Source organism: Thamnophis elegans, chromosome Z, assembly GCF_009769535.1.
Source record: "Thamnophis elegans isolate rThaEle1 chromosome Z, rThaEle1.pri, whole genome shotgun sequence".
Taxonomy (NCBI): domain Eukaryota; kingdom Metazoa; phylum Chordata; class Lepidosauria; order Squamata; family Colubridae; genus Thamnophis; species Thamnophis elegans.
In genome coordinates this window covers 9,355,678-9,371,663 of record NC_045558.1, presented here as the reverse complement: position 1 = coordinate 9,371,663, position 15,986 = coordinate 9,355,678, and the positions used below count along the sequence as shown (strand labels likewise).

The 15,986-nt window shown below is 39.0% G+C and overlaps 1 protein-coding gene across 9 annotated transcripts in view; it reads left to right on the top strand.

Annotated features, from left to right (window-relative positions):
• The window catches only part of KMT2C (lysine methyltransferase 2C), a 171,255-nt gene that overhangs the window by 120,498 nt on the left and 34,771 nt on the right, over window positions 1–15,986 (top strand). For all 9 annotated transcript variants that reach the window (XM_032236939.1, XM_032236936.1, XM_032236935.1 and 6 more), the window contains 11 exons: window positions 3,122–3,241; window positions 4,612–4,742; window positions 5,494–5,680; window positions 5,920–6,018; window positions 11,480–11,620; window positions 11,785–11,817; window positions 11,928–12,053; window positions 13,308–13,446; window positions 13,869–14,083; window positions 14,220–14,293; window positions 15,450–15,632. In XM_032236939.1, the coding sequence (XP_032092830.1) occupies window positions 3,122–3,241; window positions 4,612–4,742; window positions 5,494–5,680; window positions 5,920–6,018; window positions 11,480–11,620; window positions 11,785–11,817; window positions 11,928–12,053; window positions 13,308–13,446; window positions 13,869–14,083; window positions 14,220–14,293; window positions 15,450–15,632 (1,448 nt within the window). The remainder of the gene's footprint in view (window positions 1–3,121; window positions 3,242–4,611; window positions 4,743–5,493; window positions 5,681–5,919; window positions 6,019–11,479; window positions 11,621–11,784; window positions 11,818–11,927; window positions 12,054–13,307; window positions 13,447–13,868; window positions 14,084–14,219; window positions 14,294–15,449; window positions 15,633–15,986) is intronic.

The following is a 15,986-nucleotide window of genomic DNA, read 5'->3' as shown; positions in this document are numbered from 1 at the left end:
GGCTGGAGTGCAAGTCCAAGGCTAGGCCGAATCCTGATACACACATCGTCGGTGATGTCGTCCCAACAATCCACGAAGGCTGCTAGGCGTCCCCAGATTGGGAGGGACTCCAGGCAGTCACTTCTATCTCTTAAATGATCGATTGGAATTGTCCCTGAAGGACTTCCTGGGAGGGAAACGTTGATTGTTTCTTCCAGTTCTATTGGAGAAGGAGGGTCCCTTTCTGGGAGGGGCCTGACGTTGTGGATGGAAGTTGGAGAAACCCCCATCCTGCCCTTGAAATGACTGCCTATGATAGCAGGATTGGTTAAGATTGTCCTGTTTTTTGGTGGCAGTCTAGAGAACCTTCTGTTTGTCTTTAGATTCCACTAAGAGGGGCTCTAGAGGTGGACCGAAAAGAAGATTGGAGGAAGAGGCAAGCCTCCATTTTGCCCAGACCTCAGCCTGCCATTGCTTAAGCCAGAGGAGCTGGCGGGGTGTGACGGAGAACGCTATGGATTTGGAAGCGATGTGTCGGTGGTGTATTCTAGGGCTGCTTTTATCTTGTTGATATCCCTGCGAGATCTAGAATCCCTAGAGGAAATCCTTGCCTGGAGCTGTCTGAGCCACAGGAGAGTAGAACGGCTAAAGAAAGAGTTTGATGTAGCAGCTCGAACAGCCCATGCAGCGGCCTGATGCCCCTTAACGAGCGTCTGCTCAAACCGCTTGCCTTCAGGGCGCAAGGTCTCCTCGGGAGCTGCCGATGCCGCATTAGGGGATGATAAACTCACCACCGGTAGGTCAATGGAGGGTACCTCAAGTGCCTTAGGGAGTTCCGGTCCCACATTTACAGGCACTTGTCCAAGGTGTTAGGGACAGGACCTGTACCTGGTGACACCCACTCATTCTGGACCACGTCAGTGAAGAGTCTGGGCAATGTAATCACCTCCTTTTCCACCTTGGGCTGAATGAAGAGAGGATCAGTGGTGTCTGTTTTGTCTGCTTTGGTACCCTGAGGAGCCTTGGGAGCCGGGATGCCTGCAATCTTCTTTGCCTTAAATAGAAGAGAGTGAAAAATAGCTGGTTTAAAGAGGCCAACAAATGTAGGTGGGTCTGGGGGGAGGTCCTCATCTTCAGAGAGATCCAAATCTCTGGAGGGACATTCCTCTTCTCCGAAAACAGATGGCTGGCTGGAAGTGCCAGGTAACTCGTGTGATGTGGAAGCCGAAAGGTCACCGTCTCTACGTCTGGAGCTGGTAGAAGACAACCTGCGTTGGGTGGAATGTGAAGAAGAAGACCTGTGCTTGAGGCCCACTGCTATGCCACGTTCAATGGCATTGGAAATGATCATGGTCACATCTGGTGTGTAAGGAAGTGGTCTAAAAGGAGTGGTGCCCAAAGTCTGGAATAGAGGTTCTCCATCAGGAGTGAGACTTCTGTCATCGCTAGATTCCTCCTCACTGTAAACCTGCCCATCTGAGCCCCTGGCCTCCTCAGGCTGTAAGATGGAGGCCACAGGGGACAGTTCATCCTCTGAATCAGGACAACTCTGCAGGCCTCTGAGGTTGGAAAGGGTGGGGTTCCACATATTTGGTCTTTCCCTTGGCCTTCCTGGAGGGCACTTGGGAGGCCCTACCATCCTCCTCTGCTGGGCAGCCTGTAGGAGACCTGTGACTAGACCTGGGAGCTTTAGGCAAGGGCTCAGCCGGAGAAACCTCAGCAGTGGACCTGCGCCTGGAGGCCTTGGGTTGTGGGGATCCAGCCAGAGGAATTGGGTCCTGGGGCTCTGCAGAGGCCTGTGGGGCCTGGTCGGAGGTGGCAGCCATGGCCAGTACTCACTGCGCTGGAACAAGATGTCTGCTCAAAGATTCCCGCCATAACAAAATGAGGCAAAAAGCCAATGGGCCAGATGGCAGCGTGGCTGAGGGAACAGCAAGCCATCAGCGCCGGTGATGGGGTGCTGCGGAGAGGCGGTGCAGTGAGGAAAACTTTGGGGATGCCTGCTGTGGCAGTGATGGCAAAGGCGGCGGCAGCGGCGTTTGTAGTTGCGGCGGCTTTTTATCGGCGTTGCGGTGGCTCTAGCAGCTGCGGCAATAGCGGGAAAGAGCTCTGCCTATGCAGCGGTGGCCTCCAAAGGCTGGTGCCAGGCAGCAAAGCCGCAAGGAATCCCTTCAGGCAGCAGGGATCCCTGAACGATGGAAGTCAGGGAGCTGCCTCGTGGCTCAGATTCTTCCTTGGAAGGGCGAAGTGCTGTAAGCCCCCCATGGGGCGCTAGCGTTGCAGAACTAGGCTCCCCTGCCTTGTAGGACTAATTAAAGGCAGGGAAGACTAGGAGAAAAACTAAATTTGAAAATAGCCAATTTCTATATTTTTTTCTGTGAAATTAAGTTGAGGAGAGAGCAATTAGCACAGCCAGTCCCAATCGAACTGAGTCTAAAAAATCGGGAGGACACTCCTCAGAGGCTCTGGCGTTAATTTGGTAGACTCAGTCCTGTTGGTTACTGGCAGTGTTAACCCATGCATGGCTGCTGTCTCCACCACTTGGGAGAAGTGAGCGTTTTTTCAGCTGATATTTCTATTGATGTACAGGTCATCATTGGATTGATATGGGCAACTGTTGGATTTCTTATGGATTATATTGAATTCTTACAGAAGGGAGCTATACCATCAAGAAGAAATTATAGATACTCAACTTTTTTTGATTCCCTATTACCTTGACCTAGGAAATAATCTTAGTATATCTTTGTAGAAGGGCAGGCTGCCTAGTAAAAGGTCAGCACCAGTGCTGCTGTTGTCCTGCCTCTTTAAGCACAGCAAGATTCGCTATAAAAGCTATGCTGAGAGACAGCTGGGTGTGGTGGTGCTGGTAAGAGGAAAGGAGGTGTGTGTTTGTGCATGGAAATAAAGTAACTACAAAAATTAAATATATTTAATATCTAGAATTGCCTTTAGTAGCTTATTATTATATTTGAATGGCATTATGTATTATATAGAAATGACTACAAAATGTCTATACTCCAAGATGTTTATCTTTATTTAAATAACTTAATTATAACATAATAATCTAAAAACACAGTCACCTATGTGAGTTGAGTGACTATCTAAATTTGCTTAATAAATACTGTGAACATAATTTTTATAGGCATTGGTGGATTCATGGTACGGCAGCGGAGTCGTACAGGACAAGGAAAAATTAGAAGATCTCTCTCTAGAAAAGATTCTTCTGGTTCTGTATCTGAGCAAATACTCAGCAGAGATGAAAGTAGGCATCTAGCGATTTATTCTCATAGTTCTGTGTCACTGCCATGTCCTGTAATATAAGATAATTATATTTTAATTAATCAGTTACTCTTTTTAACCTTGGTTCCCCAACTTAATTTATTGTCATTCCTGAAGATATTACATGATTGCGTCCTTGTATACATTCATGCATTATATATATTCGAGACAATTTTCCAGTTTGAATTAAATTCTGTCACATTTACTCTGAACATAAAAGTATAGTTCTACAACTTTATTAACCATTCTTACTAGAAACAACCTTTCTAGTAAAAAGCATCCTTGTGGCCGTTCATTTATGCAAAGCTGGTGGATTATGAAAAGATGCATAACTTAGTAAAGCTTATTGAAATGTGAATTGAAACGCAAATTGTTTGCATCAATGTAAAAACAGATAATGAACAGGGGAAAAGCAGAACCAAAGTAATCCACTAGAAACGAATATTAGGGAGGTCTCTGAGTAATTTTGAATCTTGGTGACTGCCTGGATAGGTTCCTACAGTTTTCTTGGCAAGATTGTACAGAAATGGTTTGCCATTGCCTCCTTTCTAGGACTGAGGAAAAGTGACTGGCCCATAGCCACCCTGCTGGCTTTGTAACTAAGGCAAGACTAGAATTTGCAGTCTTCCAGGTCTAGCTTTATCCCTTAGCCATTACACTAATAGCTGAAATTCTAAAGAGAGCTAATGGCAAAGGAAGACCATCCTATATAATAGATATTATATACCTAAAATATCTATATTATAATACCTAAAATATCTCTGTATTGTATGTTAGGTATCTTTCTAAAAAGCTCTGCACCTTTTGAACTGGCAGTCTGAAAGCCATGGCGTAGAGCAGTGTTGGCAAACCTTTTTGGCATTGAATGCCGAAACAGGAGAGCGTTCATGCATGGGACAGCACCAGAAACAGGAAGACCAGCTCCCTGGCGTGCATGCGCAGGAGCGCGGAAAACTGGAAGACCAGTTCCAGGGAGCTGAGCTTCTGGTTTCCAGTGCTCCTGCACATGCGATGACCAGCTGTGCGCTGGAACCTTGAAGAGCAACGGGCGACTGGCATGCCACTTCTGGCATACATGCCATAGGTTCGCGATCTTTGGCATAGAAAATAGGTCCTTCCATGGAGATTGTAGGTGACATTACGGACATTTCCTTTAGATTGTGGTGCCAAGTTTTAAGAGTCTTGCATAGCAATGCCACATGTTACCTTTATATCCCTTTTATCAGATTTTCAGTTTCAACTTTTGCTATTTTTAAATTGGGAAAAGAACTAATCAATGCCCTTTTTCTGTACTTCAGCTGTAGTCTAGAGTGAAATAGGATTGTAACATTGTAACATGTTTGATATTTCTAGGTTGGAGTGAACAACTGCCTGATACACTTGTGGATGAAACTATGTCTGTTTCTGAAAATATGGAAAAAATGAAAAAACGTTATAGGAAAAAGAAAAATAAGCTTGAGGAAATTTTTCCAGCGTATTTGCAGGTACTCTCACATGCAAAATATTTTCCCTAAGATCATTATTTGCATGTAGTAAATAATCTTTTTGTAATTTAAGAAATTGCTTTATAATTTGTAAACCATTAACATTAGTGTTAGTTTCCTAGTTCTATGAATAATATTTTATTGTATTTCTGAAAAGTAAAGTATTTATTTTAATATATTAATATTAATACATTATTTTGAATACATTAATACAGACATATTAATATAATATATAAATAATTATAGTCAAATTTGCTGAAAGAATGTTCTGTTTTTAGAATGAAAACACTTTTGTCCATGTTGCTGAGTTAGCCAAGAGGCAATAAGGTTATTTAAATTTTACCTATATAGTATTTAAAGATAGTAAATTAATTGCTTGGATTTTACGATAAATGAATAGAGGTTCATAGAAGAACCTGTCTGATAAATATCTTTCTGGAGAGTTGGTGTTACCCCACTACACAGAGCAGAAAAGGATAGAGGTACAAATCACGTAAAATTTAATATTTTGAATGCTTTTAAAGCAGAAGTGAACAACATCAGCAATTTTACACAAAGAATCATAATTGGGTTAAATATGAGTGCGTTTTATAACAAGAGCAGTTACATTTATTAACTGTAATATTAACCAATAAGTATTTAAATCTCTCTCAGTTTAAATTCAGATTCAAATATAGGAATCCTGTGGCTTATAAAGACATTTTAATTAAATGCCTTGTTGTTGTTGTTTTGTTCTTTGTTTTAATTCTAGGAAGCCTTCTTTGGAAAAGAACTTTTGGATACTAGCAGGCAAAGCAAGCCACGTTTGGATAATTTTTGTGATAAAAGCCTCAGCATTTCCTGCAAAGCAAGACTGAACACCAACTTCTTGGACCCATCTTCAGATCCACTTTTGAGTTCGACTTCGACTTCCACTCCCTCAAAATCTGGTGCACAAGGTATGTAAATCTGAATATATTTTCGTATATAGCGGGCATGGGCACAAATCAGAAGAGGCCTTATTAGAAGAGCCTTTTAGTAAAAGTTGCCTGTTTAGTGTCTAGTTAATTTTTTGGAGTTCCTTCATTCAGAGGTGGAGATGATCTACTACTCTGGGTAGCTGAAATGTTTGTTTACTGAGATTTGAATGTTGTCGTTCCTGATGGCATCTTTATTATGAGCTGTCTGTTTTCTAAAGGTACTCTGGATGACCCATTAGCTGCCCTTGTGCTGAACACTGAGGATGACATCCTTGGAATTCTCTCAGATGATTTAGTGAAACCTGGGGAAAATTCAGGTATGATTGAAAAAAATGTTCTTTATAGTGTTCATGATTTCTGGTTACAGGCACTTGAAACGCTCTTTTTGATTCATGTTATGGCTTCCAAGATGGCAAAATACAAAACATTTTGCTCTTGAACTTTCATATTTCTGCCTTGTGAACCGTTCAATGTATATGAGTAGTCCTGGGTCTTAAGATCACAGTTAGGACCAGAATTTCCATTGCTATGTAAGGTGATTGTTAAGTGAGTTGTGCCCGATTTTACAACCATTTATGCTACAGTTGTTAAGTAAATCATGTTGTCATTGAGCAAATTCAGCTTCTCCCAATGACTTTGTTGTTAGAAGCTGACTGAGAAGTTGCAGGTGGGGATCCCCTGATCCCAGGATGCTGCAGCTGATCTAAACACATGCTGATTGCCAAGCCTCCAGATTTTAATCATGTGATCATGGAGCTTCTGCAACTACTGTGTGAGGATAAGTCATAATTCCCTTTTTTCAGTGACATTGTTACTAAACAAAGGGTTACAAGTTCAGGGCTGTACATGTATTTGTATATACACATAATTTTTAAATACGCTTCTGCTAGTCAAAGCTATTATCTCTTGCTTTGCTTAATACATCTGTCCTTTGTTTTTTAATTGTTCTTTATTACTCTGGGGATAACCAGTGTTTTTCATATCCATGAACTATTTCAGCATGCAGCTATATATACTTTTGATTTGTTCTTTCTTGCTTGCTTCACTTTTTTTGTTATAATCATCCATTTTATCTGGTTTGGATCCTGTAGGTCTTGATTTATGCCCTTTCCAGGTTGAGAACTCCTCTTCCCCTTTTGGTAAGGAAATATTCAGTGGATGATCAGTGTTTAGAAGTAGTTCTGTTTCCTAATGGTTTCAGCTGATTTTTTTTTTTTTTTTGTGCATGCATAGTGTAATAACTCTTCTATTGCCTTACTTTCTTTCATTTTTCACTACCTTTGTGCAGTCTTGCGCAGTATAACACGCCTGTATTTATAGTGCACTTAGAAGAACTTGATTTTTTAATTTAAAGAATATTGTGAATAACTACAGAATTGTCTATGTGTGCATTTCACAGTACCAAGTAATACATTTCTCTTGAACTTACTTAAAGCATTTCATGTCTCTCTTCAGATTAGTGGAGTTTTTATTTACATCAATCAATATAAAAGCATGGAGGTGGGGGAACCTTCTGGTTTTTAATTCAGCTTTGAAATGTTATTGCAGATATAAATAAGAATGCCAGACATAACACCTAAGGTTCATATTTTTAGAAAAGAGTTGTTTTTGGAAAAAAAAATTAAATGTATTGTAAGAACTCTAAAATTCTGCAGGATTTTTGTTTCTGGTAAGTGTTCTGCTTTTAGACATAAAAAGCCAGCCCTTTGAGAAAGGCCAGGTAGGAAAACATGTGCTGCACAAACTACAAAAACACTTCATTGTTACAGGTTATATTAGAATTTTGAAAACCTGTTTCCCTCTGCTCCCAATTATATAAGGACCATGTCAGGGTAATCTCGAGTTTCTTTCTCACCGCCATTTCTTTCCCAGAGTTAAGTGGATATAAATAATCCTTGACTTACAACCATAATGGATCCTACCCACTAGGCTTGCAAGGTGTTATGGTTATACAGCAGGTCATCATGTGTCTGACCCAATTTCACATTCTTTTTTCTTCATGGTGGTGGTGAAGTAAATCAGAATGATGGTGAAGTGAATCCATGATTGCTAAGTGAACATCTCAGTCATTAAGCAAACTCTTTGTCTGCTATGTGTCATTTTTGCTACATGTCAATAACTGCTGGCATTCGGCAGAAATGTCACAGTCACATGATTGCAGAGCATCACAAACAGCCATAAATGCAGGCTAGCTGCTGAACACCTAAAATATGGTCATGGGACCATAGATGGGTGGGTGATTGTGAAAACTTTGGAATTTGGTTGCAAGTATCTGAAGGTTGTCTGAAGTTATCTGCAGGTTGAATCATTGCAACTGGACTAAGAGATGTTTCACCGCCTGCCCAGGCAGCTTCCTCAGCCAGGGCAAGGGAGTTAGTCATTGAAATGTACCACAACAGCCTCAGGGGTTTCTTCCCCAAAGTGCATTGCAAAATGCCGATGAAGATTCTCAATCATCCAGGTCATCCAGGTAGAGTTGTCGAAGGTTGCCTGAAGTTATCTGGAGGGTGAAGCATTGCAACTGGACTGATTTTTTGTTGTTTGTTTGAGAGACATTTCAACGAATGGTGTGGCAAGAATTGGTACATTCCAATGACTCTTTGCTTAACTGCCTTGTTCTAACTGAGGAAGCTGCCTGGATGGGCAGTGAAATGTCTCTCAAGCTAACAACAAAATTCAGTGCAGTTGCATTGATTCAACCTTTAGACAACCTTCAGACAACTCTACTTGGATGACTGAGAAACTTCATCGATGTTTGTGGTCATAAATACCTTTTGGATGGAGTCTTGTCATAACTTTGAATAGATGCTAAGCAATTGATTGTAAATTGAGGACTATCTGTATTTACCTAATTAATGTTGCAGTTGTGGATTCATTGTCTAGTTTTGAAATAAACCAGCCAAAATTTCCAAGAGAAAACAATACTAATTTTCAGTGATGTGCAGTGAGGTTTATGGCGGGTCCTCTCCCCGACACCCCCCTGACTAAAGCACTTTCTTTTGCCACCTGTGCTCACGGCAGAGCTCAGGCAGGCTGCCGCGAGGACAGGCGGGCAAAAGAAAGTGACTTTCTTTCGCCTGCCTGTGCTTGTGGCAGTGCTCAGACGGGCTGCCGCGATCTCAGGTGGGCGAAATAAAGTGCTTTATTCAGTGGGGTGTCGCAGGAGAGGAGAGAATGCCTGAGCATTGCATTTATTAAAGAAAAAAGAAAAAAAGGAAATTTGAAGGAAAAGAGGGAGCGTGGGGTGGGGTGGGGGGCATCAGAAACTGAGAAAGAGAGGAGGAAGAGTGAGCGCAACACTGCAGCTTTAAACAGAAAGACAGAGTTTAAACCTCTAAAAATGGGGTGAACCCTCTAAAAACCCTCTATTATGAGGCAGGAGAACTGCGTGCCTCAACTACCTCAGGATTTTTTAGGCTTTTAACCCACACTTAACTCTGCTCCAGCGCCTAAAAAGTCAGACTAGATGAGGCATGCAGTTCTCCTGCCTCATAGTAGAGGCTGCTTTTTTAGAGGCTTTTTTAAACAGGCAGTCATTCATGGTGTGGCAGCAGCTAGCTAGCCTAACCTCAGCACTCACCTTTTCCAGTTTACTTTTTTTTTTTCCTTTTCATGATTGACAGTGGTGAGGCTGCCCTGCCTCCCCTGATGCACGTCACTGCTAATTTTATTTACTGCTTTGCAAAGAGGGAGCCCCAATGCAAACATAGGTACAGTGGACACACCCTAAATCATCAATATGTTTGCCTTATATTCTCTATTGCCGTTACAAATTTACCTCCCACCTTTTCCTCATTGGCTTAGTACTCATGCCATCACATCTATGTGAAGCGTCTAAAGTGAACACATTATCTCCGCCCCGATTACATCTCCTACTACTATAATTCTGTTACCCCTTGCCCTTATTTACAAATCATCTTTTATGGTCCTAGTTCCCAGGGGTTGTCTCTAGAGTAAGCCTAGCTCATGAGATTAGAAATGTATACAGTGTGTGTTTTCTTCACATGCTAGAATGTCTTCCAATTCTGTAAAACCTTATAGAACTATAGGCTCTGTTTCCCACATACTTCTTTTTCAACACTAGCAAACATGTTTTCTCTCTTTCTACACACACACACACACACACACACACACACACACTTATATTACACACCCCAGAATTCTATTAACTAGTAAAAATGTTCTGCATGGAGGAATAATTTTCCACTATCACTACTTGTAATACTTGTCTGTCAAGAAAGTGCTACAAAACAAATCTATCAAGCACAAGCTAATAATATATTTTCAATTTATATATTTAATAAAACAGTCAAAATGAAGCAATTGGTTAAATAGTTAATCAACTAATTTGGTCCTATATTACCTTGAACAGTGAAATGGGCAGCACGTAAATTTAATATATACAATAAGTAAAATAAAATATCTGCCAGAGCAACTGAATAAAATTCAGCCAAATGATTTCAAACAGTGAAACATACGGAATTTCAATTTGCCAGCATTGGCTCGGCAGTTTAACAAAAAAGAAAGTTCCGCTTGGTGCCAATGCTGACTGAAAGAAGCCTGCTTTGGTTGTCAATTAAATGGGAGAAAATAAACACATAGTTGCCACATAGGCTTGAAGAGACCAGGATTAGGTCAGTTACAGAATAAACGATGCCAGAAAGATTCTAATATAAAGCAGCAGTCTGCAAAGGGAAGGAAGGACAAGTTGGCAATAGGAGAAAAATCCGAATGAGATACGCAATAAGCTGGAATCAGGAGCAGTCTAAGCCAGCATGTGGTTTGCTATTTGAAATAATTAGCAATTTTATTAGACAAAAGGCCAAGCTGAACAAAAGTTTTCCCTTAACAGTAAATTAATGTAGTAAGCCAAACTTGGGATCAGGGTAAAAAGTTTTCTTTTCACCAAAATGTAGTTTCTAAGCCGGTAATCGTGACAGTTCCCACTGCCTCTTGTCTGACTTTTGAAACACCTGTAAATTGGAAAAGAGGTAAATCATTTATAATCTTCCTAGTGGAAACATTCATTCCTCAGCCTAGTAAATAATTTGAACTAACACTACACATATCTGTTCAAAAACATAAACTTTTGTTTTATTATAAACAATAGTCCATAGTTGAAGCCTAACACCCTTCGTCAAACTGTATGCACTATTTGTGTCTAAATCATATTTAAAGATACTGAGTTTTTTTAATCTTTTAAGTACTTCAGACATAGTTTCACAGCGTCCATAACATAGTTTCCATTGGTTGATTGATTTGTTTGAAAAAAACATTCCCTTAAATGTAAAATACCCTTAACTATTTTTGATACATCTCAAATATTACAGTAGTTTTATTGTTGTCCAGATTTTTGATGTATGCTTTGAGATTCAAATCCATATGGAGATAATGCTTTTATTGGGTTAACTGAGCATTGACAAAGATATGTTTCAGATGTTATTCATTAGACAAAATGATTATGAAACAGGTGGGGGAGACAGAAGTTAGTAATATGTCATTATTTGAAAACTTGAAAGTTTGCAATTGCAATCTAAGTATTTCACTACTAAAAAAACTCCCACAATATATAATTGAGTTTGTTTTTCTGGTACCAGTGTGGATACTTTTCTGTTCATTATATTCAAAATATTTTCTAAAATGAAAATGTTGACTTTTTAAACTCCTCAAATGAAAATGAATACTGTTTATTACATTTAGTTGTAGGCACTATTGGATTTTTTCCCTACCATTTAAGCCGATTAATGTTATTCAAAATTATACTTTTCTTTCCTTCAGCTGGACTAGATATTGGGCCTATCACTGATGATCCTTCGACCTCCCTGCCTCTGCAGAACGTTAGCCAGAGTACCCGGCCACTGAGTGAAGAACAGTTAGATGGGATCTTGAGCCCAGAATTGGACAAGATGGTCACAGATGGTAAATGGTTATATTGCGTCCTTGTCTTCCAAGCCTGCTTGTTGTTTTGACATATTACCACATATGTTCGACTTTATGCTAGTAGTTCTTGAAATTAATGTGTTGCAATTATCTAAATGCAGTGAATGGTGATTGGTAATATCCATTGCTTTTACTTTGTGCAGGTGCAATTCTTGGTAAATTATATAAGATTCCAGGTATGTGACCCATTTTTAATATCTTTCTGAGAAGTTTATTTCACACACATTCATATTATTACATATGTGCACCACACCTATATGCTCTAACTCTCCCTTGTATTTTATAGAACTGGGAGGAAAAGACGTGGAAGACTTATTTACTGCTGTACTGAGTCCTGCAGCCACACAGACAGCTCCTTTGCCACAGCCTCCACCCCCACCTCCACCACAGTTAATGCACTTGCACAACCAAGGTTTGCTTTTTATCAAGTATTTCATCCTAAATAAACAATATGGCCATTGAGAGCCGTTCAAGAATAGCCAGTGCCTTGTACATGGTCATAGACGTAGTCCTCAACTTAAAAAAATATTCATTTAGTGACCATTTGAAGTTACAGTGGTGCTGGAAAAAAATGTCAGGTGCCAGTAACCAGAACAACTCCATGAACAGGCCCAAGCAGAGACTTTATTGCTAACCACCTATATTACAAAAATCTTGCCAGCAGCAAAATTCTTGCTGTTTCTTTGGAAACAGCAGATCTAGACGGACTTCACCCCAGACATTTCCTTCCCTGAGGAATGAGACAATTGCAAGCTGGAAGTTGTTTTTACTCTTCTAAAAGGCCCCCATCTCCTTCAGCCTGTAGTTTCACCACAAAAAGCGACCGAGGGCCAGTCCTCACACTTGCAACAGTGTCCTTGTAGTTACGTGATCAAAATTTGGGCATTTGGCACAGATTTCTGGCCGTGGCACTGCCTTGGGGTTATGTGATCACTATTTACAGCCTTGCCAGATGGCTTCCTAGAAGCAAAATCAATGGAGGAAGCAAAATTCATTTAACCACCACTTAATGACCATAGTGATTTGCTTAATGACCATGGCAAAAAAAGGTTGTAAAATTGAGCATAATTCAATGACTGCCTTGCTTAGCAACAGAGGTTCCCATCCCTATTGTGGTCTTAAATAGAGGGTAACCTATATGGGGAAATAGGTTTTTTAAAGGGTTTTTAATGTACCTTAACTGCTCACTATAATTTGTAAAAAGGGATTCTGACCTCTTTTGAGGGGTGATGTAAGGACTTTTAATTCATTTTTGCATTTGTTTTTATTACATTATTGAAATTACTTGAAACATGAGTGTAAATCAATCTCACAACTGTTCTTTTACACGTTCCTTTCATATACTATAGATATCCCTTACCTATACAAATAGTGTTTTATTAAAGATAATATTAGTTAACACAGGCTCTGAATATGTAAACTGTTTGCAATAGAATTGAAACTGTATTTGATACTATGGCTTTAGATAGTAGTTCCTTTGGAAGCTTTAGCCTAATTCTATGAAACCATGAACCAGAGATTTATTAGCCTAATGGATGTGAAACTTTTTAAAACATGAAGACAGCCAAATACTGTCTTTTTATCTTAAGTTGTGTTTTCCTGCTAGCAACAAATTGGTCTTGAACTGGATGTTATTAATTTTATCTTTCCACTTTATTCTTCCAAGGGGAGAATGCATTTTCAAGAATTCCACTTATGAATGGCCTAATTGGACAAACTCCTCATCTCCCTCATACACCCTTAGTGCCTGGAGGTGGATTAGGAACTTTCACTACTATAACACAACCATCCTACACCGATACCAGGTTAGTAAATTTAAAAGATCAAGTATTTAAAAAAATCTGGTACAGCCTTAGGCCTGAAAGCCACCTGGGTGACTTTGGGCTAGTCCCTCTCTCTCAACCCAACCTGCTTCACATGGTGGGTATTATACAGAAAATACTGTAGGAGGATGAAGGGGCATTATGTATGTTCACTGCCCTGAACTATTTATAAAAATACTAATGACAGGGTAAAACTTTTTTTTTTAAAAAAAAAAAATCATAGCTAGCAAGAAATGAAATTAACATGAAATTAAGTTAAAAGATTGCCCTCCCTAATTTCTCGTTGACACCAGAAGACAGGGGTGCCAGTACTGTTAGCAATTTTAAAATATAAGGTTTGGGACATCGTAGCTCTGAATGTAAAAAAATGATATCTATACTTTATTTTTGTGTTGTGATTTTAGAGATAAAAACACAGTATTTAATGCAGTGATTAATGATCCTACCAATCCTTGGATTGCAACTGCAACGCCTTTGGAAGGAGAAAATGATACCATGTCTAATGCACAGAGGAGTACTCTGAAATGGGAAAAAGAGGAAGCACTTGGTGAGATGGCAACAGTAGCACCTGTTTTATACACAAATATCAATTTTCCAAACCTCAAAGAAGAGTTTCCAGGTATGTTATCAAGTTAAACTTAATTTTTGTGGGGCTTTTGGGTGTCCACTTTGTTTCAGGATATTCCATTATGTACCAGTAATGCTTCTAGTACCAATTAATGCATCTGGTTCCTTTCTCTTCTCCATGTTCTCAGACTGGACTACCAGAGTCAAGCAGATTGCCAAGCTATGGAGAAAGGCAAGCTCTCAAGAAAGAGCCCCATACGTGGTAATGAACCTTTTTTATTTTGGTGAAAACAAATTTTCTCTTTACCTGCAACTTCTGTTAATTAGTCTAGAAATTATTTTAAACTGTGAATTGCTAAAAAGCATATTGTTTCTACAGAGTACATTTTAAAAATATAAAATCTAGCAAAATCAATTTGTTAAATAGGCATTTTTCCAGACTTCTCTGTAGATTACACAAGGATCCATGATAATTCACCGAATTTAAATTTATTTTATGGATTTTTTCCTTTTTTTTGTTTAGGTTTTTCTTTCTTTCTTATCCACTCCTAACTGGATCAGACTAAGAAAAAGGCTTTCTTTATGAATCTGTGTAGATTTCTTCAAAAGGGTGTATGACTAACAACAATAAGATTTGATACATAAATAACCCATACTTCCAGGGCCCCTTGAGACACAACAAGAAACACGTAATGCCTGAACTCTTGAAGACCCTTTTTATTTAGATCTCACTCCCCATTATATGTTCCAACATTTTTAACTGCCAAGTTGATAGATTAATTTGAAGAAACATTCTATGAGTAAGCATTGTCTTCTTTCATTCCTCAAGGGCATAAATCAGTGGTAGCTAAGATTTCTTGCTTTCCTCAATACTCACTGTTTTTTGATTTCCCAGATCTACTTTTTAGGGCATTCAAGTTTGTTATTGTTGTTCACATTTTGTGAATGCTTTGTTCAGTATTTTATAAAATATTTTAATATGGAATTTACATACATATTAATTTTTGGTAACAATCTAATTGATTTGATCATCTGGAGATGTAATTGGAAGAATTTTAGTAATAAGTGCTTAAGACTTTTGGAAATTATTAAATACCATGTTTGTGGCTTAAATTGAAGCGGGGACACATTTCCTGGGATTGATTAAATGTGGGTTGATTACAAATTCTCATTTTCTTTAGTATTTCAATATTTATTTCTTCTTGTTGATGGCAACTTTGTCCCCCACAAATACATCTACTCTATATTTGTCTAATGATATAAATAGTTGTCTTGTTGCTTATTAAATCATTCAAACATTTTTAGGTCAAATAAATAAACTTTTAAGTATTTCTGGGATAATGAAACTTTCTGGGATAAATGTTGCTTTTATTTATGAATCAGAACCCAAGTAAATTCTATTTTTGTTTTTCAAATAGCAAAAAGCCAGAGATAATAGGGCTGCTTTACGGATTAACAAAGTACAAATGTCCAATGATTCAATGAAGAGGCAGCAACAGCAGGATAACATTGATCCTGGATCTCGTATTGAAACTGATCTCTTCAAGGATCCATTAAAACAGAGAGAATCTGAACATGAGCAAGAATGGAAATTTAGGCAGGTATGTTGTGTTTGCTGCTTGCTCTGCGCTGTTTGTATAGCACAGCTGCATATTTTTATGCTCCCATTCAGTGCGTATGGGCTTCCTAAATGTGACGTAACTTTTGTATCATAAATAGAACTTATTTATTTATTTATTTATAACTTCCAAATAAATTGGAACGTTCATGTTTCCAGCAGAAATCCCATATCATACAAGGTTGAGTAATTCAGAATTTATATTTCTGTCTTGAAGTGAAGCATTCATTATACTGTAGGTGCAGAAGGAGATACTGAAATGTGTAATGTGTTTAGAAGTGATAAGTATTAGAGGAATATGGCAGATTCTGACAACACAGGCTTATTTAGAGGTTAA